Source organism: Acipenser ruthenus, chromosome 23 (assembly GCF_902713425.1).
Source record: "Acipenser ruthenus chromosome 23, fAciRut3.2 maternal haplotype, whole genome shotgun sequence".
In the NCBI taxonomy this organism is placed as follows: domain Eukaryota; kingdom Metazoa; phylum Chordata; class Actinopteri; order Acipenseriformes; family Acipenseridae; genus Acipenser; species Acipenser ruthenus.
In genome coordinates this window covers 20659503-20684097 of record NC_081211.1, presented here as the reverse complement: position 1 = coordinate 20684097, position 24595 = coordinate 20659503, and the positions used below count along the sequence as shown (strand labels likewise).

Genomic DNA, 24595 nt, shown 5'->3' with positions numbered 1-24595 from the left:
TTGATTCATGAACACATGTAACGCACATGTATTATGAACGTCCCCAAAAAATGGTCCTGCATAAAAACAACATTCTCTAGTATGCACCGGCTCTATTGATAAAAGCACATCATACAGCACCAATGTCCCCGAATGCAAAGTTTATTTACATTTTGCTCGACATGAATGAACAGGGTTTTTTTTTTTTTTTTTTTTTTTTTTACATAATACAGATAAAGACCAAGTATAATAATCCAATATGTAACTTTATATAACTACGTATTTTCAGATTTAAAATAATAATGCTGTATAATACTTTCAGGACAAAAAAGGAAGAATAGGAAGAAACTGTGAATAAATTAGAGTGGACCCTCCGTTACAAGCACCAAATTTACGAACTGACCGGTCAACCGAACACCCCGCTTTTAGCTGGGAATATGCAATCGCTCAACTATGCCTACAGTGCAGCCAGAATCATTTTTTTAAAAAGCGCAGCGTTAACCTTTTGAAATGTTAAGTACTTGGAAACGCAAACGCGTTGCACTTTCAATGGAAAGAAAACATTGTAAATTGTTTTAAAACTGGTACAACGGTATCAGACTCGACAATGGGAATATAATATCAGGGAATTCTCAGCAATAATGAAAAACAAGTCCAAAACAAATTTTAAAAAAAATCAAAGGAGGCGAAGGAAGAAGCAGAGGAGTAAAAACTGATGTATCACGCGCAGATCTGAAGATGATGAGATTGTGATTAATCACTGTGTAGGCTTGTAAAGTTTACCTGTTCTCTTCAGAGGAACCGGCCGGGTTCATGAAGTGTATAAACAATGACCAAACGAGATTTCTCCGTTCAATAGTCTTTGTTTCCTTGGCACAGGTTTGTTGCTTGTTGTTACAGCATTAGAATACAGAGCTCAAAGACACTGGCTCAGAGTATCCGGTGGGAACGATCTCTCCCTCTAGTCCCCAGACACAATTTAAGTTTCCCCAGTTCAGCAGCAACGTCACAGTGCGTAAGGTCTTCAAAAGCTACGGTAGCCTTAGCTCCGCAGTACAGAACAGAGTACCAACAAATCATTGTTGCCGTATTAATTCTAACAACTAATAACATTAATAAAATAATCTGAACAGTGCAAACACTGTAATCTGGACAAAACAATAGAAAATACATTCCAGCGTTACTGCGGCGTGCTGGTCATGAGGCAATAACAACTGTACCAACAAATGTATCCAGACAAATGTGAGGAAGATTTCAAAGCAAGTACGGGCAATTGTGCAAGGAACAATTTAGTTTTAAATAAAGCAACATAATAAAAATCAAGCCAAAGGACTCTGAATGACCGAGCAAGCTGTACGAATGCATTTTGTTTAAAATAAAGTAAAACAAGCAGTTCCTTAACCCAGCTTTTCCTGCACATGTAGCATTTTCTCACATATAGTACGATTTTAAAAACTGTCAAACCACAACAACACGCGTATCGCATTACTGTGCTGTATCCTTGTATTAGTCACAAGATCAAGGCTGTAGATAGCATGTGTACATACTTATTAAACAATTGAACACTGATTGAGTCACGGACATTTCAGAACAAGACCCACATAAATGTTTTACTTTTGAAGTACAGTTAATTTGGTGGAAATAACGTTGAAGCTCTGTAGCCAATCAGTGTCATGCCTATGAATGTTTTGCAGCTACTACACAGTCCCTAGCTACCCCTGTCTAACTATGTCCCACTCTACTTTACTCTGAATACTGACATGGACTTGTATCAAATGCCTTCAAGGACAATAAAATTAGTTTGAAAGAAACACATCCATCAATACAATTGATACATTGACATTATGCAACATGTAAATGTATTTACTGACGCGGCTCACCTGCACGGAAAGGTCACTGTCTTCAGTGATGTTCTTCTCCTTCTGAACGTGTGGCATCGTCTCTGCAGCGCTGGGCTCAACGCTTAAAACGCTTTGGCTGCAAGGTCTGATGTATCTGAATTCACTCTTTCCCGAATCGCTCGTTAAACACACCTCGTAGTTGTACACGTGGCGAAGTGTTCCTGTCTCTCCAGCGTCTGCATAGCGGGGCGGGTAATACGAAGTAGGAATAACAGGGAGGTTTCCATTCGATTTATAAAACAGTTTAGAATATCTCCAATTGCATAACTTCATCGACAACACAACTATAATAGAGACAATAAAGAGAAACGAAACTGTAGCCAATGACACCACCAGATAAAATGTCAGGTTGTCATTGTAGTCTTTATCCTGTGTGAAGTCACTGAACTCTGAAAGTACTTCAGGGAAGCTGTCTGCAACCGCCACGTTCACATTCACTGTAGCTGAACGAGAGGGCTGACCATTGTCCTCCACTAAAACAACAAGTCTTTGTTTCACAGCATCTTTGTCAACAACCTGGCGCAACGTCCTTATCTCCCCATTTTGCAGTCCCACTTCAAAAAGTGTCCTGTCTGTAGCTTTGTGCAGTTTGTATGAGAGCCACGCATTCTGTCCAGAGTCAGCATCAACAGCTACCACTTTAGTGACGAGATAGCCAACATCAGCTGAACTAGGCACCATTTCAGCCACCAGAGAGCCTTCAGTTTGTACTGGATAGAGAATCTGAGGCGCATTGTCGTTCTGGTCTTGCACAAAGATGTTTACAGTCACGTTGCTACTAAGAGGAAGAGAACCTCCATCCTGCGCTTTAACGTGGATTTGGAACTCTCTGATTTGCTCATAATCAAACGAGCGGACTGCGTAAAGTATACCACTGTCTGAGTTAATGGAAATAAATGAAGACACAGGAGTCTCATTTATTTGAGCTTCTATAAGGAAGTAAGATACTCGAGCGTTGTGTTCCCAGTCAGGATCTTTAGCTTGTACAGAAGCGATAGACTTTCCTGGAGAGTTGTTTTCCATTATATACGCGGTGATCAAGTCTTGATTAAAAGTGGGAGGATTATCATTGATATCTGATATACTCAGTGTTATTGTCTGGTTACTGGATAGAGGGGGGAAGCCTTCGTCTGTAGTGGTGATTGTAATATTATATACTGAGACAGTCTCTCTGTCCAAAATACTATCAGTGACCAAAGTGTAATAGTTCGTTAATGATGATTTAATTTTAAAGGGAATGTTTCTGTTAACTGAACAATGAATCTGCCCGTTTTTCCCAGAGTCTATATCTAGGACATTAATAAGAGCTACGACTGTACCGGGTAATGAGTCTTCGGGTATAGGACTTGAAAATGACTTTAGCTTTATTACTGGAGCATTATCATTTACATCAATAACGTCAATGATTACATTACTGGAATCTGTAAGACCGCCGTCATCTTTAGCTTGTATGTTTATTTCATACATTTTGTCTTTTTCGAAATTGATTTGCCCTGCGACCTTGATTTCACCATTATGTGGATCTAGTTCGAACATTTCACCAACGCTGTCTGTGATGTGGATAAACGAATATGTTACATGCGCATTTGATCCTTTATCTGCATCAGTTGCGTTAACTGTCGCCACTAAAGTACCCTTTAAAGAATTTTCAAGCACAGACGCTTTGTAAACCGGCTGACTAAAAATAGGAGCATTGTCATTTGCATCTAAAACAATTATGTGTATTTTAACTGTGGCAGACATCTGAGGGCTCCCCCCATCAACAGCTGTTAAGATTAAAACAATATCATCTTGTTTCTCTCTATCCAACGTAGACTGGAGCACCATTTCAACATGTTTACTAGATGCAGAACGGGTCGTTAATATAAAATGATCTGTGGGGTTAAGAGTGTAGCTTTGGAGAGTGTTAACACCCACATCGGGGTCCATGGCACTTTCTAGTAGGAACCGCGCTCCTGGCACTGCCGACTCGCTTATTTCTAATCGGATTTCGTTTTTTGAAAAAACTGGCTTGTTGTCATTCACATCTCGAATTTCCACTGTAACACGGTGTAATTCAAACGGATTTTCAAGAACGATCTCAAAACTTAAATTGCACGGAGATATGTCCCCACATAATTGCTCCCTATCTATCCTTTCTCTAACAACCAATATCCCTTTATCTGCATCAAGGTTAATATAGGGAGTGCTTTCTTCCGTAACGATCCGTGCGCTGCCCGATCTCAGTCTTTTAAGATCTAAACCCAAGTCTCGTGCAATATTACCAACAAACGACCTTCTTGTCATTTCTTCTGGAATGGAATATCGAACTTGCCCATGTACAGAATCTAAACGATACAAACATAGAAGCAATAACTGTACTTGCCATTTCAGTGCCCATCCTCCGTTTGTAAATGCAGCATCAAACCGACTGAATCCAAGGTTTAACATGATGAACATGTAAATATGTACACAAGAAGAGGCTCAAAATGTCAAATTATATCCTCTTACGAGATGATTTATTGTATATTAGAATTATCCAAAATGTACTGCTTTCTGCGTCCGCAGTTTCTGTATTGTAATCCAGGCACTGTGTAGTAGAAGCTGCTCTTTCTGTCTGTCTTATACTGAGCAGTAATATGGGAGGTCCTGCTGGATCTGTGCTTGCAGAATATCTCCTCGCTGATCAACAGTGGCACTTAGAGTCCTAGTTAGGAATAGCAGATATATTTCTTTAAAGCAGCAGTATACAGACTTAAGAAATATTGCCAATTGAATGATACGATCATATTATTGTGAAATATCTGAACTGTATGCCTGTTTATGCTATGTGCTGATAGTACCTTCAAAACAGTAAGGACGTGTTCCATTATTTTCCAATACATTATATACACACTGATATTATTATTATTATTATTATTATTATTATTATTATTATTATTATTATTATTATTATTATTATATACATTGAGAAATGTGTTAGTATTTAAGAAAATTGCTGTCCATGACTTGTTACTAACCTATATTTTACAGGACACGTACTGCTATGGGAGTAAACAGAACCAACAACACGGTATAATATACTATTAAGAGGGGAAAGGCGTTATATATTTTAATGGTTTTGTGCACAGTGTAAGGGATGTATGTATATTATCATCTTTGATGCTGCCTGAATTGAAATGTCTGGACCTATTTTAACACGACTACTTTCCATCGTGCTTCTTTCTTTTGGTTGTTTGCAGGTATTTTTAATAAATAAACGAATAAATAAGTTAAATACATACATTTATACATGTTAAACCTGTTATGCACCAAATAAATCCTTAATAGCGTTAAGGATAGTATCGCTTCAAAAAGAAATCGTTAGCACAATAAATGATGACCAATCGTGATGTTTCTAGTCTTCACTGCTTTAACCAACAGATACAGAGCTACATGCAGCCTAAAGGGACATGCATTGCTTTTCAGCACCATGTTGGTAAACAGCGACATACATGCCACGTATTCCCTAATGAAAAATAGGTTGAAAGGGTTGAAGAAAGCGGCTCAATTTCTTACATAAACATCTGCTATTATAATGATTATACATGTTGGTGTATTAAGGAGAAATCAACACTAACAGCAAAGGTTTTACTTGTATAAAAAATTGTAGAAAATTGTATGTAACTTCAGTATCATTCAGTCATATGTGATAAGTACAACCATAATACATATCATGTCTTGTTACCATATCTAAAATCCAAAAAAGAGACTCACCTGTTTGTAAAGATCAGTGTCTTCGCTTACATTCTTCTCCTTCTGCTCGTGTAGCATGGTCTCTGTTCCACTGGGGTCAACACATACAAGACTTTGGCTACAAGGTCTAATATATTTGAATTCGCTTTTACCCGAATCAGTAGTTAAGCAAACCTCGTAATTGTACACGTGTTGAAGTGTTCCAGTTCCGCCAGCGTCTGCATAGCGAGGTGGATAATACGAACTTGGAATGACTGGGATGTTTCCATTTGATTTATAAAACATTCTAGAATGTCTCCATTTGCAGAATTTTACTGACACTAGAACTATTATTGAGACAATAAAAAGAAAGGAAACTGTAGCTAATGAAACCACCAGATAAAATGTCAGATTTTCATTGTAATCCTTAATCTGCGTTAAATCCCCGAACTCTGAAAGTACTTCAGGGAAGCTGTCTGCAACCGCCACGTTCACATTCACTGTAGCTGAACGAGAGGGCTGACCATTGTCCTCCACTAAAACAACAAGTTTTTGTTTCACAGCATCTTTGTCAACAACCTGGCGCAACGTCCTTATCTCCCCATTTTGCAGCCCCACTTCAAAAAGTGTCCTGTCTGTAGCTCTGTGCAGTTTGTATGAAAGCCACGCATTCTGTCCAGAGTCAGCATCAACAGCTACCACTTTAGTGACGAGATAGCCAACATCAGCTGAACGAGGCACCATTTCAGCCACCAGAGAGCCTTCAGTTTGTACTGGATAGAGAATCTGAGGCGCATTGTCGTTCTGGTCTTGCACAAAGATATTTACAGTAACGTTGCTGCTGAGCGGCGTAGAACCTCCATCCTGCGCTTTAACGTGGATTTGAAAATCTTTGATTTCCTCATAATCAAAAGACCGAACTGCATAAACAATGCCGCTATCTGAATTAATGGAAATATACGACGACACGGGTGTTCCATTAATCTCGTTTTCTTCAAGGAAATAAGAAATACGTGCGTTTTGATTTAAGTCAGAATCCCTTGCTTGTAATGAAAAGATAGATAACCCAGGGGAGTTATTTTCCACCACATACCTCATGTATACGATCTGGTCAAAGGTTGGTGCATTATCGTTCACGTCAGATATTTCTAGGATAATTGTTTGTTTGCTGGAAAGAGGAGGCGACCCTTCATCTGTGGCAGTAATGGTTATGTTATATTGGTCGAGTTTTTCCCTGTCTAACGTTGTCTCAGTCACCAACGTATAGTAATTCCTTAAAGTCGATTTTATTTTAAATAGAAGGTTTTGGTTGATTGATAAACGAACCAACCCGTTATTACCAGAGTCAATATCCTGAACACTGATAAGAGCTATATCTGTACCAGGTAACGAGTCTTCAGGTATAGGACTCGAGATTGATTTCAGTGTTATTACAGGGGCATTGTCATTTACATCAATTACTTCAATTATTACTTTACTTGAATCTGTAAGCCCTCCGTGGTCTCTCGCTTGTATATTTATTTCATAAAGTCGTCCCTTTTCAAAATCAATTTCTCCTGCCACTTTTATTTCACCAGTAGCTGAGTCTAAATGGAACCGTTCACCAACATTGCCTTTGATGTGGGTAAACGAGTACGTTATATCTCCATTTGATCCTTTATCTGAATCAGCTGCATACACTTTCGTTACTAATGTGCCATTTAAAGCATTCTCAATCACAGTAGCTTTGTAAACTGTCTGGCTAAACACAGGAGGATTATCATTGACATCCAGAACAACGATGTGTATTTTAACTGTTCCCGACCTCTGAGGATCCCCACCATCAACAGCAGTTAATATTAATGAAAGGTCTTCTTGCTTTTCTCGATCTAAAGATGTTTGCAGCACCATTTCTACATCTTTACTGCCATCAGGACGGGTATGTAACTTTAGAATGAAATTATCAGTAGGTATTAGTGTATAACTTTGAAGCGAATTAATGCCTACATCAGGATCCACTGCGCTGTCTAGTACGAATCGTGCGCCTGGTACAGCTAATTCACTTATTTCTAATTGAATTTCGTTTTTAGAAAACACAGGTGCATTGTCGTTAATATCCCGAATTTCAACCGTAACAGCATATAATTTCAGTGGATTTTCAAGAATAACTTCAAAACTGAAACTGCACGGAGATATGTGTCCGCACAACTGCTCTCTGTCTATCCTGTCTTTAACAATGAGTTGTCCTTTCTCCTTATTCAGCTCAACATACTCACTGCTTCCTTCAATAACTATACGAGCGTTACCAGTTACTAGTCTTTTAAGATCCAGCCCCAAGTCTTGAGCAATATTACCTACAAAAGATCCCCTTTTCATTTCCTCTGGAACAGAATAGCGAACTTGTCCAAAAGCTACATCTGTAACACATACAAAGAGAATAAATAACTGTACTTGCCGTTTTACTGTCCAGCCTATTGTTTCCAGGGCGATTTCAAATCCATGGATTCCCATGTTTACCACGATAAAGAATCGAATGTACGCATTAGTTTGAAATCATAAAATCCAAGAATTTCGTTTTAGAGATAATGTCTCAGTATATTTGCATCATTCCAAATGCACTGGAAAAAACGTAGCCGCAGTTTCTGCGTTGTAATCCATCCACTGTATACAGCAATCTGCTCTTTCTGTCTGTCTTATACAGAGCAATATTAGGGGAGGTCCTGCTGGGTGTTTGCTTGCAGAACATCGCCTCATTAGCCAACAGTGGCACTTAGAGTACAAGTCAAGAACTACACAACAAACCGTTTAAAGAGACAGACTGGTTGTGTTCATTACAGCGTTTTAAAATATAATTTTCAAGTAAACTACAGTCACATATCATTATATATGTTGGAAGAATAAAGATAACAGCAAAAACTTGCAGAGATATCAAACTCTATGAAGAAAATTGCCTTTATTTTGTATTTATTTTAATTGTATTTTATTATAACTGTATATATTTTTTTCTAATTCCAACCATCTTAAATGTATTGAAATATTATAGTCCTGGTATAAGATTATGATATTTTGAGTGGTAGTTTGTGGTACAGTACTGGTACCATACTGTTCAATGAAATAATCCATTCAAATCATGTTTAAGTTATTTTACAAGCTTATCAAATATAGATGGCTCTATAATAAGGTAAAAGGGATGGACAACTTGAAATACATTTTTGAGAGTAGGCTGCTTAAAACCTATCTACTGCTTCTACTTCATCAATTCTTGTTGCCCAACATTTTCTTTCAAAGTGTGACATAACTCCCTGTAAGGGTTGCACTACTGAAAAAAAAACGTGCACAGCTTGCTTCTCTTAATTTGAACTCATAACCTTCAGGATTCAAACCTAGGACTATACCATGTGAGCGAATGAGCAGCTCCATTGACTAATCTGGTCTGAATTCCATCCTTCCATGCCATCAGTATGCTAACCCAGATGACTATTAAATGCAGCAAAAATGATTCTGTATGAATGCTCTCTACTTCACTGCAGAGATGGAAAAATGCAACCACAAAGTTTCTAACATGTTTGATGCAGTGGTAAAGACAGGGGGTTTCACTGCAGCTGTGGCCAGAAGTTTTGCATCACCCTAGAATTTAAGTTCGGACAACTTATATTTGGAAACTGGAAACCATAATAGTACATTGAAAACTACAAAAACAAACAAACAAAAATATACTTGCAATTACTAATGTAATTATCTACACTTCACTTTGCACATTACAACAATAATAATAATAATAATAATAATAATAATAATAATAATAATAATAATAATAATAATAATATAGAGGGGCTTAAATGTAATTTATTGCATGATAATCTTTCTCTCTTTCTGTTTGTCTCTTCTTTCTTTCTTTCTTTCTTTCTTTCTTTCTTTCTTTCTTTCTTTCTTTCTTTCTTTCTTTCCTTTGTCCTTCAATCTGGGGAAAGACACGATATAGTTAAAACAATACACTATAATAACTTTAACACAACTAGAACCAGTTATCCTTATTTAATGCTCAGCCCATGTGTGTCTTGTCAAAATGTATGATGTTGGTATTGCAAATTGTATTGATGAGGATTTTGTTTTACACAAATAGAGAGAACTGTTTGGTAATTTGTGATACAAATTGCTGATTATTGTCTTTAGCAGAAGTAACTTTCTTAGCGGCAGTAACTTATTCTTTGCATTTTGTTTCACCTGTACATTTGAATTGTACTCCACATTTGTATAAGCAGCCGAACCCCCCATCACCTATTACACTCCTTTTTTACACATTTCTTTGTAAGTTAACTTTCACAATGCACGGATGCAACCATAGATACAACCACCGTAATGTTGGCAAACCACGGAATTGCAAAGCCACAAACTGTGTCTACCAATTTTGACATGAGTTGTCTCACAGTTGTAACCCTTTACAGTTTTTCACAATAGCTAAAGTAAAATTCTTGAAACTATATCCCAATTCTCAAAGTTAACACAAACACTGAAAATGACTTCTCATTTGCAAAACTACTAACACATTTCTCTGGTTAACACACAAAATCCAAAATTCTAAACCATCTGTATGGTTCACTAAATTCAATTCCATCACTTTAATACAAGTTAAATAAGTGAATGTCTTGTTTTCAAAACATATACATCTCTATGCTGTTGCACACAAGTCATGCTCATTACTTTAAATAAACATTCCACACATGGAAATGAACATTTCACAATTTATCCATCTCTAATCAAACGTCACTCAAGCATAAAAGGTTGATGTTAACCCCAAAATAAATCACAAATTGTGCTGACACGTGGAGCTGGCAGGAGAAGGTGGGCAAGCTGGCCAGCCAGCCAGCAGGAGACAGCCAGCCCTGGTGAGACCACAGCATATTGCTGTAACAAATGAAATTCGAGCAACAATTGTGGACCATATCGTCAACTGCAGTATGACAATGAGTGAAGCAGGGCTGGCAGTGCAACCAAATCAGCGGTGATCAGCAGTTGCATTTGTAATTTGTATATTTTGAACTGAGGATAGGTATGTGTGAATAGCAGTACTTTATGTAACCTATTGTATTTATAAAGTTTGCAGCTTGCATGCTGATGCAGCTCTCTGCATTCTTTTATACAGTAAATATGCATATGTATTGTACATTAGCATATCCATAGTCAAATGTATATTTTTTTTTAAAGAAGAGCTGCCTATGTCAGCCATAGTCATCTCTTGACATCAGAACAAGAACTGGCCATTGATCTGATCTGTGCCAACAATGGCATCTGCTTTTGTGAGATAGAAAGCTACATAGTTGCACATGAGGATGTTTTTCATGGTGTAACCAGCATAAGTGTGTCAATCATTGATCGCGTTCTAAAGAGGCACAATGTCTTCATGAAGGCAATCTACAGAGTGCCATTTGAAAGGAATAGTGAAAGGGTGAAGGGAGAACACCCGCTGCGACGGAGATGAAATCATGTGGCCAGACAGAGCCGGGCGGCTTAGTGATGCAGAATGAAAATATAACTGTAATACCAGACATTGATCATGCAAGTTTATTATCTTTTTAATTATAAATTAATAACTAAATATAGTGCCCATGACAGACACACACACAAAAAAAAAACATTACAAGTTTTGTGTGTACTGGTTTTTTGTTTGATAATGTAAGCCTTTGCATTGCATTGAGTTGGTTGAAGAATTTGGTTGAAGAGTTAAACAATATGTACCTAAATGAAGAATTGATGAAAATATATTTTGCAAGATGTATGAATAATGTAACATGTTTGCTTCATTTTGCAATTATATTTGATGTTTTGCAAATCACGCAACTGTTTTGGTGTTTGTGTTAACTGCTTTGAGAATTATGCTAATAGTAACAGTAACTGAGCTTTAGTGATTGAGAAAAACTGCAAATGACTAACAAAACAAACAAAAAAACATGCCAGCATCTAAAACATCACAGAACATCTATGTGTACAGTATCTCACCCCCAGAACCAGGGGAGCAGCAGTCTGATTCTCAGTGTGAGATGTAGATATGACAGGCTGCTCTGAGGGTGCAATATAACAACACTAGTTCCACAAATGTGAATGCAAAAACCTCAAATAATGTTAACATTACAGTTGTGTTTACACATACCTCAACATAGTTTACTAGGTAAAACTTGTAAGAAGCAAAGTCAAGTAAATCCACTTTTTGGTTTGTGTCTGCATCAGTGTACTGTTTTGTGACAAATCCCTGTCTGTAATTATCGAGGATATTATAAAAAGTTACATTATTGTCTGAGCAGTGCTGCTGAAATATTTAGCAAATTATTTCTGTCTTGTTCTAACTTCCCACTACCAATCTGTGGTGTTGTCATTGCTGCCAGAGTATCTGAGTCAGCAATGCTCATGGTTAACAGATGGCTGTATTTAAAGCAGTCCCTCCTCTTCAAAAACAAAAAAGCATATCAATGTGGCTTCCCAGACTAGACTTAGTGGCTGTGCCTGTTTGCTGTGGTCCTTGAAAATTCAGGACATACTTTTGTGGATTATTTGCACTGTAACTCTTAACTGTCTGTATAGGACCTACATATGAATAGAAGGCATGTCTTGCCTTGATTGACTCTAACTACAAGTGGGAAACCAAGGCATAGATACCAGGTACTGGTACTAATGTTATACCAGCAGATAGTAAGATAAACCATGCGTGTTCCGGAAACAGCAAATTGATTCTTTAAAACTATACTAGGTTAACATTTACACAATAAAAACATAAAAAGTGATCTGCCTGGTACACCACCACATAGTCAAAATAACTGCTGAATGCAGTCAATAGGTAAAACCTAGCACTTGAGAATGCACTAACCCTTAATATTTCTAACATAATCACCAAATGGACCAACACTTTGTATAAAGGCTAACATAGTAACTAGGAAACTAATGGGGGTATATGTAAGCATAGGCGCCGTGTGAATAATTGCAGATGAAAAATTCAAATTGCATTGTGGCCTGGCAATTATTTGGCACTGCACCCTATGTAAGCTTAAGAGTAATGCAAATTATTCAACACACACAAATAATGATCCGCAATTATGATAATGAGCTTCTCAATGAGTGTGTCTGTTTAGTCTATTTAGCGACCGCACTTGCAGCCCAGAGGTGACAGAGTTAGGAGTACAGAGAGTAGTAGGCTCTGTATGACGTTTGTGGAGCACGAAAATACAAACCAAAAAAAAAAAAATGTCAGAACAAGGGCAGTAAAGTCCTCTTGGCACAATGAAAAGAAAGGTTTTCTGAGAAGGAGCTAAGAGTCCTTATGGCTGAGGTCACTCAGCATGAAACTGAGTTGTTTGGAAAACCTCAGCCAACATCAGTTATGCTAGTATCCATAGGAAATTCTATATATTTGCATTCCCTTTACAGCATGAAATTAATACATTTGCCTAGCACTCTGGAAAAGGTGGATTGGGCTATCCCTCCAGACATTCCAACTGTGGTCTGAAAGGAACCAGAGGCTAAGTAGTGCAGAGAACAGAGCACTTTCATATGTGCAGGGATAACGGTCCCTAGATTAATGCTGGGGTCTGGCTCATCCCTCAATTCAGCTATTACATCTAGGATAACCTGCGGAGTGAGACGATAACGCTTTAGCACCGCACCCTCCAGCATCCCAAACAAAGTGACCCTATGATTGAATATGCAGGGTTTTCTTTGTCTAGCCCTTTGCCTTCAAACATGTTCCTGCCTCTCCTCAACAAGAGCCAAGCACTGCAGCATCAGGAAGTGCACCACAGCAGCCACCCTGAGGCCAATGACAGGTCTCTGCAGGTGTGTGCTTTTATACAGCTCTTAGTTACTCTCGTCTACAATGGTTTGCACCTTGTAAGAAGAGGTGTAACGCATTTGGAGGGTCAGCAATTGCCCAAGTGCACGGCAAAATCCTTACATCACATTATAATATTTGTGCATGCTTAGTATCCAGATCCCAACCAATCCCATGCTCTTTTCTTCATTTGAATGTATTTCAATATCACTTTAATGGATTAATGATGGCAAAGTGCAAATTTGATAGCAGCAGATCAACACCATTATTTACATACGACGCATTTTTAGCGGTCACTAAAATCAAATTTAACTATAAATAGTTAAATTTAAATATAACTGAAAACATAAAGCCATGTAGAACATATAGTGCATATCAAAACTGAGTAGCTCAAACTATATACAGGAACACACTGTTCATCTTAGAACAAATAATAACAAGAAGTCCACATGTCGTAGATTAAGAGGGCCCAACATAAAAAGCAGGCAAAACAAAGGCCAACTTTATCCTGAAGTCCCTACCAGCGCATCAGATATGCAAAAACATAATAACGGAAATGCATAACACTAAAGTCAATAATAATAATAATAATAATAATAATAATAATAATAATAATAATAATAATAATAATAATAATAATACATATCGATTCCAACTTTGCAGTTACGATACAGGCAAGTATTTCAAATAAATGCAGGCAATCTGTATAATGCAATATTGTATTACACACGTTGACTCACCTGTTTGTAGATGTCATTCTCTTGTAGATTTAAAATGGTCTCATAATTCCCAGGTTCCATGAGTTTATTGTTTAATGTATTTCCAGTACAAGCTCGCACATACTTGAACTCACTTTTTGTAGTGTCTGTAGTTAAACAAACGTCGTATCTGTTCGCTGTTTGAAGAGTTCCAGCCCTCCCAACTTCAGCGTAATTTGGAGGGAAATATGAATCGGGGAATACTGGAAAGTTTGTGTTAGAGCGGTCATAGAATGGTCCACAACTTCTGCTTTTACAGAATCTTATAGACGCCACTGCTATAATTAATACAAAGAAAAGGGAGGAAACACAAGCTAACGAAATCACTAAATAGACTGTAAGGTTAGCATTTGAACGTGTATCCTCAGAGAAGTCACTGTGATCTGACAGAAGAGGTATGTTGTCTCCAAGAACTAAATTTAAAGTGACGGTCGTTGAGTGAGATGGCCGCCCATTATCCTTCACCACAATTACTAATCTTTGTTTAACATCGTCCTTTTCAAATATTTGACGTGATGTTCGTATTTCCCCATTGTGTAGCCCTACAACAAAAAGCTCAGGCTCGGTAGCTTTTAACTGGTGGTATGAAAGCCACGCGTTGTGCCCGGAGTCTGCATCCACAGCAACTACTTTAGTCACGAGATACCCAGTGTGCGCTGACCGGGGAATCATCTCGGCCAAAACAGACCCCTCGTTTTGTTTTGGGTATAACACCTTTGGGACGTTATCATTTTGATCCACTATAAAAACCTTCACGGTAGTGTTACTATAAAGAGGAGGACTGCCACCATCTCGGGCTTTAACCTGGATCTGGAAATATCCAAATTGTTCATAATCAAACGGACGCGATGCAAATATTTCCCCACTTTCTGAATTAATTGAAACATATGAAGATAAAGGTATTCCTTGAATGTTGTCTTCCATGTAAGAATACATCACTTTAGCATTGTGGTCTGCATCCTTGTCTTTAGCTGTCACGGTGATTATAGGTGTCCCTTGGGGTTGGTTTTCCACCAAATACGCTGTGTAAGATGGTTGCGTAAAAACCGGTGGGTTGTCATTGACATCTGAAACTGATATTGTAATCGTTTTTATGCTAGAGAGAGGCGGCGATCCCTCATCGATTGCCGTAATAGTTATATTAAATTCTGCTTCTATTTCTCTATCTAATGCACGTTCTGTTACTAGCATGTAATAGTTTTTTACTTCTGAAATTAGTTTAAAAGGCAGATTCTCTGGGACAAAACATTGAACTATACCACTTTCTCCAGAGTCCTCATCATATATGTTTATGACAGCTACCACAGTGCCAGGCAAGGAATCCTCGGGCACTGAGCTGGACACAGATTTCAGAGATATTACAGGTGCATTGTCGTTTACATCCAATATTTCTACAATAACTTTACAGTGTGATGACTGACCTCCACCATCTCTTGCCTGTACATCGATTTCATGCACGTTAGTTTCTTCAAAATCTGCCTTTGCTGCAACTCTTATTTCTCCAGTTTTAGAATTAATGTCAAATAGCTGACGAGCTTCATCGGAAATATGACTAAATGAGTACGTTATGTCTCCATTTGTATCCTCATCTAAGTCTGTTGCGTTTACACTGGTCACTAACACGCCATTGAGTGAGTTTTCAAACAGTGCTGCTTTGTAGACCGACTGACTAAATACTGGAGCATTATCATTTGCATCCAAAACTATAATGTGTATATTCACACTGCCAGATCTGTGTGGGTTTCCTCCATCGATAGCGTTTAATATTAAATAATGGTCAGACTGCGCTTCCCGGTCCAAAGCTTTTTCTAAAACTAATTCTGGATATTTTCCTCCACCAGCACGAGTATTTACATTCAATATAAACTTTTCATTTTGGCTGAGTGAATATGTTTGGAGGGTGTTTGTGCCAGTATCGGGATCTTGAGCGCTCTCTAGTGGGAAGCGCTTTCCAGGCGCAGCAGACTCACTTATTTCTAATCTAATTTTATTTTCTGGGAAAGTAGGAGTGTTATCGTTTATGTCATTAATGTCTACCACAATGCTGTATATTTTCAGAGGATTCTCAACCAGTATCTGGAACTGTAGAGTACATTTTAAAACCTTTCTGCACAGTTCCTCCCTGTCTATTCTCTCACTCACAAACAGAAAGCCAGTCTCCAAACCCAGATCACAGTATTGTCTCTTCCCCTCAGCAACAACACGGGCCCTGCGTGCAGCCAGCTCTTTAACATCTAAATTCAAATCCAGCGCAACATTTCCGACATACGATCCTAACTCAGTTTCTTCGGGAATAGAATAGCGAACCTCTCCAAACACTACATCCAATAAAGAGAAAATAAAAATAAAGAAAAATACCTTCCCTGTATATGCAGAGCGTCCTCTCCCCATTGATCTGTTCCCCAATGAAAATACATTCCAAAAATAAAACAAGGACGACATTATCAATCCCGTTTGATTTATAAATAATCTCTGATGTCGATAGACAACGGTTTCAAGATGTATTGCAAGACAAGTTTACAAATTTCAGTTATTTAAGAAATCTCTCATTCCAAGCTTGCGACTGCTAATCCATATACTGCTATTGTGTAGCCTGGTTTTTGTCTGCCTTATAAAGCAGCCTGTATGCTAGGGGAGGGCTTGATATGTTCATTCATATAAACTTACACCTTACTGGACGACAGTGACACCCAGAGAACAAATCCATAACTACAGTCCCATTTTTAACATACCAGCTTTTTTTTTATTAGATTTTACCCATATTAGAGACAAAAATACTTATTTTGTAACGTATTTCATTAAAATATTTCAAAAGCGCGATGCCTGTCAAGAAGGTGCATATTGTTAACATACAAATTTAAGAAAATGCTTTAAAGGCCAGCCATGAATTTATTACATTTGAATGTACCCAAAGAACTTGCAGTTCATCAAAAGTGCAGTTACAGTAGGCTACTCCAATTACTCAGGTCTTAAACAAAAGACATTTAAAATGAAGTGATTGTGTAGTTGCAAGCAATCTATATGAAAAGGCAAAATAAACAAAATATGTTCTTGCGTTCTTTATAAAATAAAAAATAAAATAGCCTTAATATAACATTCCTAGTAGAATATTTCATTAGGTGTATATGTTTTAATCATGCTCACCTGTTTGTAGACGTCATTCTCGCTGCTCACTTTGTGTAATATTGTCTCATAATTCCCGGGATCCATGCGTTGATTGTTTAATGTATTTCCAGTACAAGCTCGCACATACTTGAACTCACTTTTAGTCGAGTCTGTAGTTAAACAAACGTCGTATCTGTATGCTGGTTGGAGAGCTCCAGGCCCCCCGACGTCTGCGTAATTTGGAGGGAAAAAAGAATCGGGGAATACAGGGAGGTTTGCGTTTGATTCGTTATAGAAGAGTCCACGATGTCTGCCTTTACAGAATCTTATAGACGCCACTGCTATAATTAAAACAAAGAAAAGCGAGGAAACAGAAGCTAAAGAAATCACTAAATAGAGTGTGAGGTTCGTATTTGAATTTGTATCCTCAGAGAAGTCGCTGAGCTCTGAAAGGAGAGGAAAGTTATCTCCAAGAACTACATTTAAAGTGACGGTAGTTGAATGAGATGGCCGCCCATTATCCTTCACCACAATTACTAATCTTTGTTTAACGTCGTCCTTTTCAAATATTTGACGTGATGTTCGTATTTCCCCATTGTGTAGCCCCACAATAAAAAGCTCAGACTCGGTAGTTTTTAACTGGTGGTATGAAAGCCACGCGTTGTGCCCGGAGTCTGCATCCACAGCAACTACTTTAGTCACGAGATACACAGTGTGCGCTGACCGGGGAATCATCTCGGCCAAAACAGAACCCTCGTTTTGTTTTGGGTATAACACTTTTGGAGCGTTATCATTTTGATCCACTATAAAAACCTTCACGGTAGTGTTACTATAAAGAGGAGGATTTCCCCCATCCTGTGCTTTAACATGTATCTGGAAAACCCCAAACTGTTCATAATCAAAGGGACGCAATGAAAAAATGTATCCACTTTCTGAGTTAATTGAAACATATGAAGATAAAGGTATTCCTTGAATGTTGTCTTCCATGAAAGAGTAAATCACTTTAGCATTGTGGTCTGCATCCTTGTCTTTAGCTTTCACGGTGATTATAGGTGTCCCTTGGGGTTGGTTTTCCACCAAATACGCTGTGTAAGATGGTTGCGTAAAAACCGGTGGGTTGTCATTGACATCTGAAACTGATATTGTAATCGTTTTTATGCTGGAGAGAGGGGGTGATCCCTCATCGGTTGCTGTGATAGTTATATTAAATTCTGACTCTGCTTCCCTGTCCAATGCCCCATCAGTTACTAGCATGTAGTAGTTTTTTACCTCTGAAATCATTTTAAAAGGGAGGTTCACTGGCACGAAACATCGAACTTTACCACTTTCCCCCGAGTCGTCGTCATATATGTTTATGACAGCTATCACAGTACCAGGCAAAGAATCCTCGGGCACTGAGGTGGACACCGATTTCAGAGATATTACAGGTGCATTGTCGTTAACGTCAATTATTTCCACAAGCAGTTTAAAATGTGAAAATGATGACTGTCCTCCTCCATCTATTGCCTGTACATCAATTTCATGAAATGTAGTTTCTTCAAAATTAACATTTCCCACAACTCGAATTTCTCCAGTTCTAGAATCTATCTGAAATATGTCACGAGCCTCATCAGAAATATGTTTAAAAGTATATGTTATTGCTCCGTTTACACCCTCATCTATATCAGTTGCATTAACAGTTACTACTAAAGTTCCCATGGGGGAGTTTTCAAAAAGTGTGACCTTGTGGACTGGCTGAGTAAACACTGGAGCATTGTCATTTATATCCAAAACGATTACATGTATATTCACACTGCCAGATTTTCTCGGATTTCCTCCATCAATAGCATTAATTGTTAAAAAATGTTCAAACTGCGTTTCTCGATCCAGAGCTTTTTCTAGAACTAGTTCTGGATATTTGCTTCCACCAGCACGGGTATTTACATCCAAGATAAAGTAGTCATTTGTGCTGAGAGTATAGGATTGAATAGAGTTTGTGCCAGTATCAGGATCTTGCGCACTCTCTAATGAGAAACGCTTTCCTGGCGCAGCAGACTCAAGTATGTTTAATCGAATTTCCTTATCAGGGAAAGTAGGGGTGTTATCGTTAATATCCTGAATATCTACCGATATGCTGTATATTTTGAGAGGATTCTCAACCAGTATTTGAAATTGTAAAGTACAAATTGAAACCTGACTGCACAGCTCCTCCCTGTCTATTCTCTCACTCACAAACAGAAAGCCAGTCTCCAAACTCAGATCACAGTATTGTCCCTTCCCCTCAGAAACAACACGGGCCCTGCGTGCAGTCAGCTCTTTAACATCTAAATTCAAATCCAGCGCAACATTTCCAACAAACGATCCATACTGCATTTCTTCAGGAATAGAATAGCGAACCTCTCCAAACACTACATCCAATAAAGAGAAAAGAAAAATAAAGAAAAATACCTTCCCTGTATATGCCCGGCGCCCCCTCTCCATTGATCTGTTTTCAAGTGCGATTTCTTTCCAAAGAGAAAATAAGGACGACATTCTAAATCCCGTTTAGATTATAAATCCTCTCCTATGTAGACTAACACAAGGTTCAAGGTGTATTCTAATAAAATGGTTCCAAAATCCGACTTCTAGAATTCTCTGATTGCAAGCATGCGATTGCTAATTGAATACTGCAATTGTGTAGCCTGCTTTCAGTCTGCTTATAAAGCACCCTGTAGGCAAGGGGAGGGTTTGATATATTAATTTATGGAAGTCTACACCTTACTGGACAACGGTGACACCCTGAGTACAAGTGAATAACTACAGTCTTACAGTCTTATTCCTAAAATATATCAGACATGCAGATTTTACATATATCCAAATTAATTAATAATAATAATAATAATAATAATAATAATAATAATAATAATAATAATAATAATAATAATAATAATAATAATATTTGACTACGGCAAATATGAGATCCTTTCCCTTTGTTTCAAGAAAAAAAAATACATTTACACACTCTCCACACTTGGCCGAAATTACATTACTTACACCAAAAGTTACACCTCAAACAGCTATTAATAAGTTCAGTATCACCTTTTGAATTAAAATGTTGCTGCTAACATCTGAAAATTGTGAGATATTTATTTGAAGTTTAACAATAAAATAATAGTTGTAGAGCATTCCTAGTAGAATATTTCATGAGGTGTATATGTGTTAATCATGCATACCTGTTTGTAGACGTCATTCTCGCTGCTCACTTTGTGTAATATTGTCTCATAATTCCCGGGATCCATGCGTTGATTGTTTAATGTATTTCCAGTACAAGCTCGCACATACTTGAACTCACTTTTAGTCGAGTCTGTAGTTAAACAAACGTCGTATCTGTATGCTGGTTGGAGAGCTCCAGGCCCCCCGACGTCTGCGTAATTTGGAGGGAAAAAAGAATCGGGGAATACAGGGAGGTTTGCGTTTGATTCGTTATAGAAGAGTCCACGATGTCTGCCTTTACAGAATCTTATAGACGCCACTGCTATAATTAATACAAAGAAAAGGGAGGAAACACAAGCTAAAGAAATCACTAAATAGAGTGTGAGGTTCGTATTTGAATTTGTATCCTCAGAGAAGTCGCTGAGCTCTGAAAGGAGAGGAAAGTTATCTCCAAGAACTACATTTAAAGTGACGGTAATTGAATGAGATGGCCGCCCATTATCCTTCACCACAATTACTAATCTTTGTTTAACATCATCCTTTTCAAATATTTTACGTGATGTTCGTATTTCCCCATTGTGTAGCCCTACAATAAAAAGCTCAGTCTCGGTAGTTTTTAACTGGTGGTATGAAAGCCACGCGTTGTGCCCGGAGTCTGCATCCACAGCAACTACTTTAGTCACGAGATACCCAGTGTGCGCTGACCGGGGAATCATCTCGGCCAAAACAGACCCCTCGTTTTGTTTTGGGTATAACACTTTTGGAGCGTTATCATTTTGATCCACTATAAAAACCTTCACGGTAGTGTTACTATAAAGAGGAGGATTTCCACTATCTTGGGCTTTAACCAGGATCTGGAAAAACCCAAACTGTTCATAATCAAAGGGACGCAATGAAAAAATGTCTCCACTTTCTGAGTTAATTGAAACATACGAAGATAAAGGTATTCCTTGAATGTTGTCTTCCAAGAAAGAGTAAACCACTTTAGCATTGTGGTCTGCATCCTTGTCTTTAGCTTTCACGGTGATTATAGGTGTCCCTTGGGGTTGGTTTTCCACCAAATACGCTGCGTAAAATGGTTGCGTAAAAACCGGTGGGTTGTCATTGACATCAGAAACTGATATTGTAATCATTTTTATGCTGGAGAGGGATGGGGATCCCTTATCAGTAGCTGTGATAGTTATATTAAATGCAGAGGATGTTTCGTGGTCTAATACACCATTAGTCACTAGCATATAGTAGTTTTCGTCTTCTGAATTTAGTTTAAAAGGTAAGTTATCTTGAATGAAACATCGAACTTTACCACTTTCCCCAGAGTCGTCGTCATATATGTTTATGACAGCTATCACAGTACCAGGCAAGGAATCCTCTGGCACTGAGCTGGACACCGATTTCAGAGATATTACAGGGGCATTGTCGTTTACATCTAATATTTCTACAATAACTTTACATTTCGTTGACTCACCTCCACCATCTCTGACCTGTACATCGATTTCGTGCATTTCAGCTTTTTCAAAATCTGCCTTCCTCGCAACTTTTATTTCTCCAGTTTTTGAATTGATCTCAAATAAATTACTTGACTCATCAGAATTATGCTTAAAAGTATATGTTATTTCCCCATTTACACCATCATCTATATCAGTTGCATTTACAGTTACCACTAATGTACCAATAGGGGAGTTTTCAATAAGCGTGACCTCATAGACTGGCTGAGTAAACACGGGAGCATTGTCATTTATATCCAACACGATTACATGTATATTCACGCTGCTAGATTTTCTCGGATTCCCTCCATCAATTGCATTAAGGATTAAATAATGTTCAAATTGTGTTTCCCGATCCAGAGCTTTTTTTAAAATTAGTTCTGGATATTTGCTTCCACCAGCACGAGTATTTACATCCAAAATAAAGTATTCGTTTGTGCTGAGAGTATATGATTGAATGGAGCTTGTGCCAGCGTCAGGATCTTGCGCGCTATCTAGTGTGAAACGCTTCCCAGGTAAAGCTGATTCTTGTATTTCTAATATAATTTCATTAGCAGCGAAAGCAGGGGTGTTATCGTTAATATCCTGAATATCTACTGCAAGGCTATACATTTTCAGAGGATTCTCAACCAGTATTTTAAATTTGATTGTACAGATTACAACGTGTCTGCACAGTTCTTCCCTGTCTATTCTTTCACTCACAAACAGAAAGCCAGTCTCCAAACTCAGATCACAGTATTGTCTCTTCCCCTCAGCAACAACACGGGCCCTCCGTGCAGCCAGTTCTTTAACATCTAAATGCAAATCCAGCGCAACATTTCCAACAAACGATCCGTATTGCATTTCTTCAGGAATAGAATAGCGAACCTCTCCAAACACTGCACCCAATAGATAGTAAAGAATAATAAAGAAAAATACCGTTCCCGTATTTGCACAACGTCCTCTCCCCATTGATCCTTTTTCAAATGCGATTTCTTTCCAAAAAGAAAACAAAGCGGACATTGTAAATCCCGTTTAGATAATAAATCCTCTCCAGTGTCCAGTACTAAAATGTTCAAGATGTATTCTAATAAAAGGGTTCAAAAATCCAACTATTTTAGAATTCTCTGATTCCAAGCTGCGATTGCTAATCCGCACACTGCAATTGTGTAGCCTGCTTTCAGACTGCTTATAAAGCGCCCTGTAGGCAAGGGGAGGGTTTGTTTGATTCATACTGTACGCTTATACCTTAATGGACGACAGTGGCACCAAGAGTCCATGTGAAAAACTACATTCTCATTCCTACATTATGAAATGTCCTCCTGTATTTATCCTACATGTATCATTATGTTTTAATTTGAACACTATTAAACAAACGTACACAGATCACACTACTACTACTACTACTACTACTACTAATAATAATAATAATAATAATAATAATAATAATAATAATAATAATAATAATAATGTTGGTAGAAATCTTACATAACCACACTAAGCGTTAAGCTAAATAAGCCAGGTTCAGCTACGTTTACTGATAGTAGGAATCACACAAAAAATGATTTAATCAGCAAAAAATGAATAGCACAGAATACTGAAGTTCCACTTTTTCTAAATATGACAGGTCAGTTGCAGCGTACCAAACTGAGTCCATTTGATGTGTCCAACTAATGGATTCAGCAGGTTTAGTCCACTGTATTGGATTAAAGTTAGTACGCCTTGTAATCACGATTGCAGCGTACCAGAAGTTAATCGTCACAGGTAGATCATCTGCTAAATCAGAATGAACATGATCCTGATACCAAATCAGATTCGTGATGATCCTGTTCAACCTCTCCTTGGTACTGTGATGAATAAGACTAACTTGCTTGCTCGTCAGAAGCATTTCGTTTAATATATGGAAAACTACAAAGCTGTATTTAATGTAAGTATTAACGTTATTCAGCAGGCTTCCTTCGATTTTATGAAACAAAATTAGTTAATTCTATAGTGTGACGTAACACGTTTGGCGATAGCTATACGTTTGTCCTTATTATCGGTCTGACATCCAACTTCTTCCGATCAGTTAAACCAATTAACGGGAACATCTGATTGGTACGCTGCAACCAGGATTAAATTAGTACAGATTTGCAGGATTTCCTAATAGGCATTTTAGTCGACTTGATGTGGGTCACTGGTATGATGCAATTGACCCGACAAGCTTAAGGTCAAGTCCTTAAAAGAAAGGTTAATACTTTATTATAATGAATACTGAAACACATCATGAGAACATAAAATGACGACCGCTTGTGTCACGACTTACATGTACAGTAGACTGCCTAGGGTTTGAAAACCAGTATAAAAGTTGTGCAAATGAGGCGTTGTGTAATAATAGGCCTAATAATAGGCCTAATAATAGGCCTAATAATAGGCCTAATAATAATAATAATAATAATAATAATAATAATAATAATAATAATAATAATGACTCACCTGAACATAGACGTTTTCTGTTTTCATATTGCTTCCTTCGCCATCATATAAAATGGTGTTGAAATTCTGTGGATTGATGAGGTCATTCCCAGAATTGTTTTCTGTGCAGGGTTTCACATATTTAAACTCGCTCTTCCCAGAGTCGGATGTTAAACACACCTCGTAGCTGTATCTTTGCTGAAGGGTACCGGTCCCGACGTCCGCGTAATGTGGAGGGAAATAGGAGCTGGGGAGGGCTGGGTAATTTCCATTCGA

At 37.9% G+C, this 24595-nt stretch overlaps 2 protein-coding genes across 13 annotated transcripts in view; both read right to left on the bottom strand.

Moving 5' to 3' along the window:
• Window positions 1–24595, bottom strand: part of LOC117962297 (protocadherin gamma-A11-like) — a 100059-nt gene that overhangs the window by 52874 nt on the left and 22590 nt on the right. Inside the window, exons 1-2 of one of the 12 annotated variants that reach the window (XM_058996797.1) lie at window positions 5616–8480; window positions 4190–4566 (exon numbers count right to left, since the gene is read on the bottom strand). The exons of 6 other annotated variants lie outside the window; for them this stretch is intronic. In XM_058996797.1, coding sequence (XP_058852780.1) covers window positions 4546–4566; window positions 5616–8063 — 2469 coding nt within the window. In that variant the 5' untranslated portion in view covers window positions 8064–8480 and the 3' untranslated portion in view covers window positions 4190–4545. Of the gene's footprint in view, window positions 1–1859; window positions 4567–5615; window positions 8481–16484; window positions 16703–19658; window positions 19871–22804; window positions 22853–24595 lie in introns of those variants that run through there. 5 more of the 12 variants (XM_058996799.1, XM_034927018.2, XM_034927019.2 and 2 more) reach the window with 5 other exon arrangements.
• LOC117412768 (protocadherin gamma-A11-like) lies at window positions 20230–22792 on the bottom strand (the record flags this gene model as incomplete). The annotated part of the gene is made up of 1 exon (XM_034021338.3): window positions 20230–22792. A coding segment is annotated over one exon (2415 nt), but the record flags the coding sequence as incomplete, so codon positions are not given.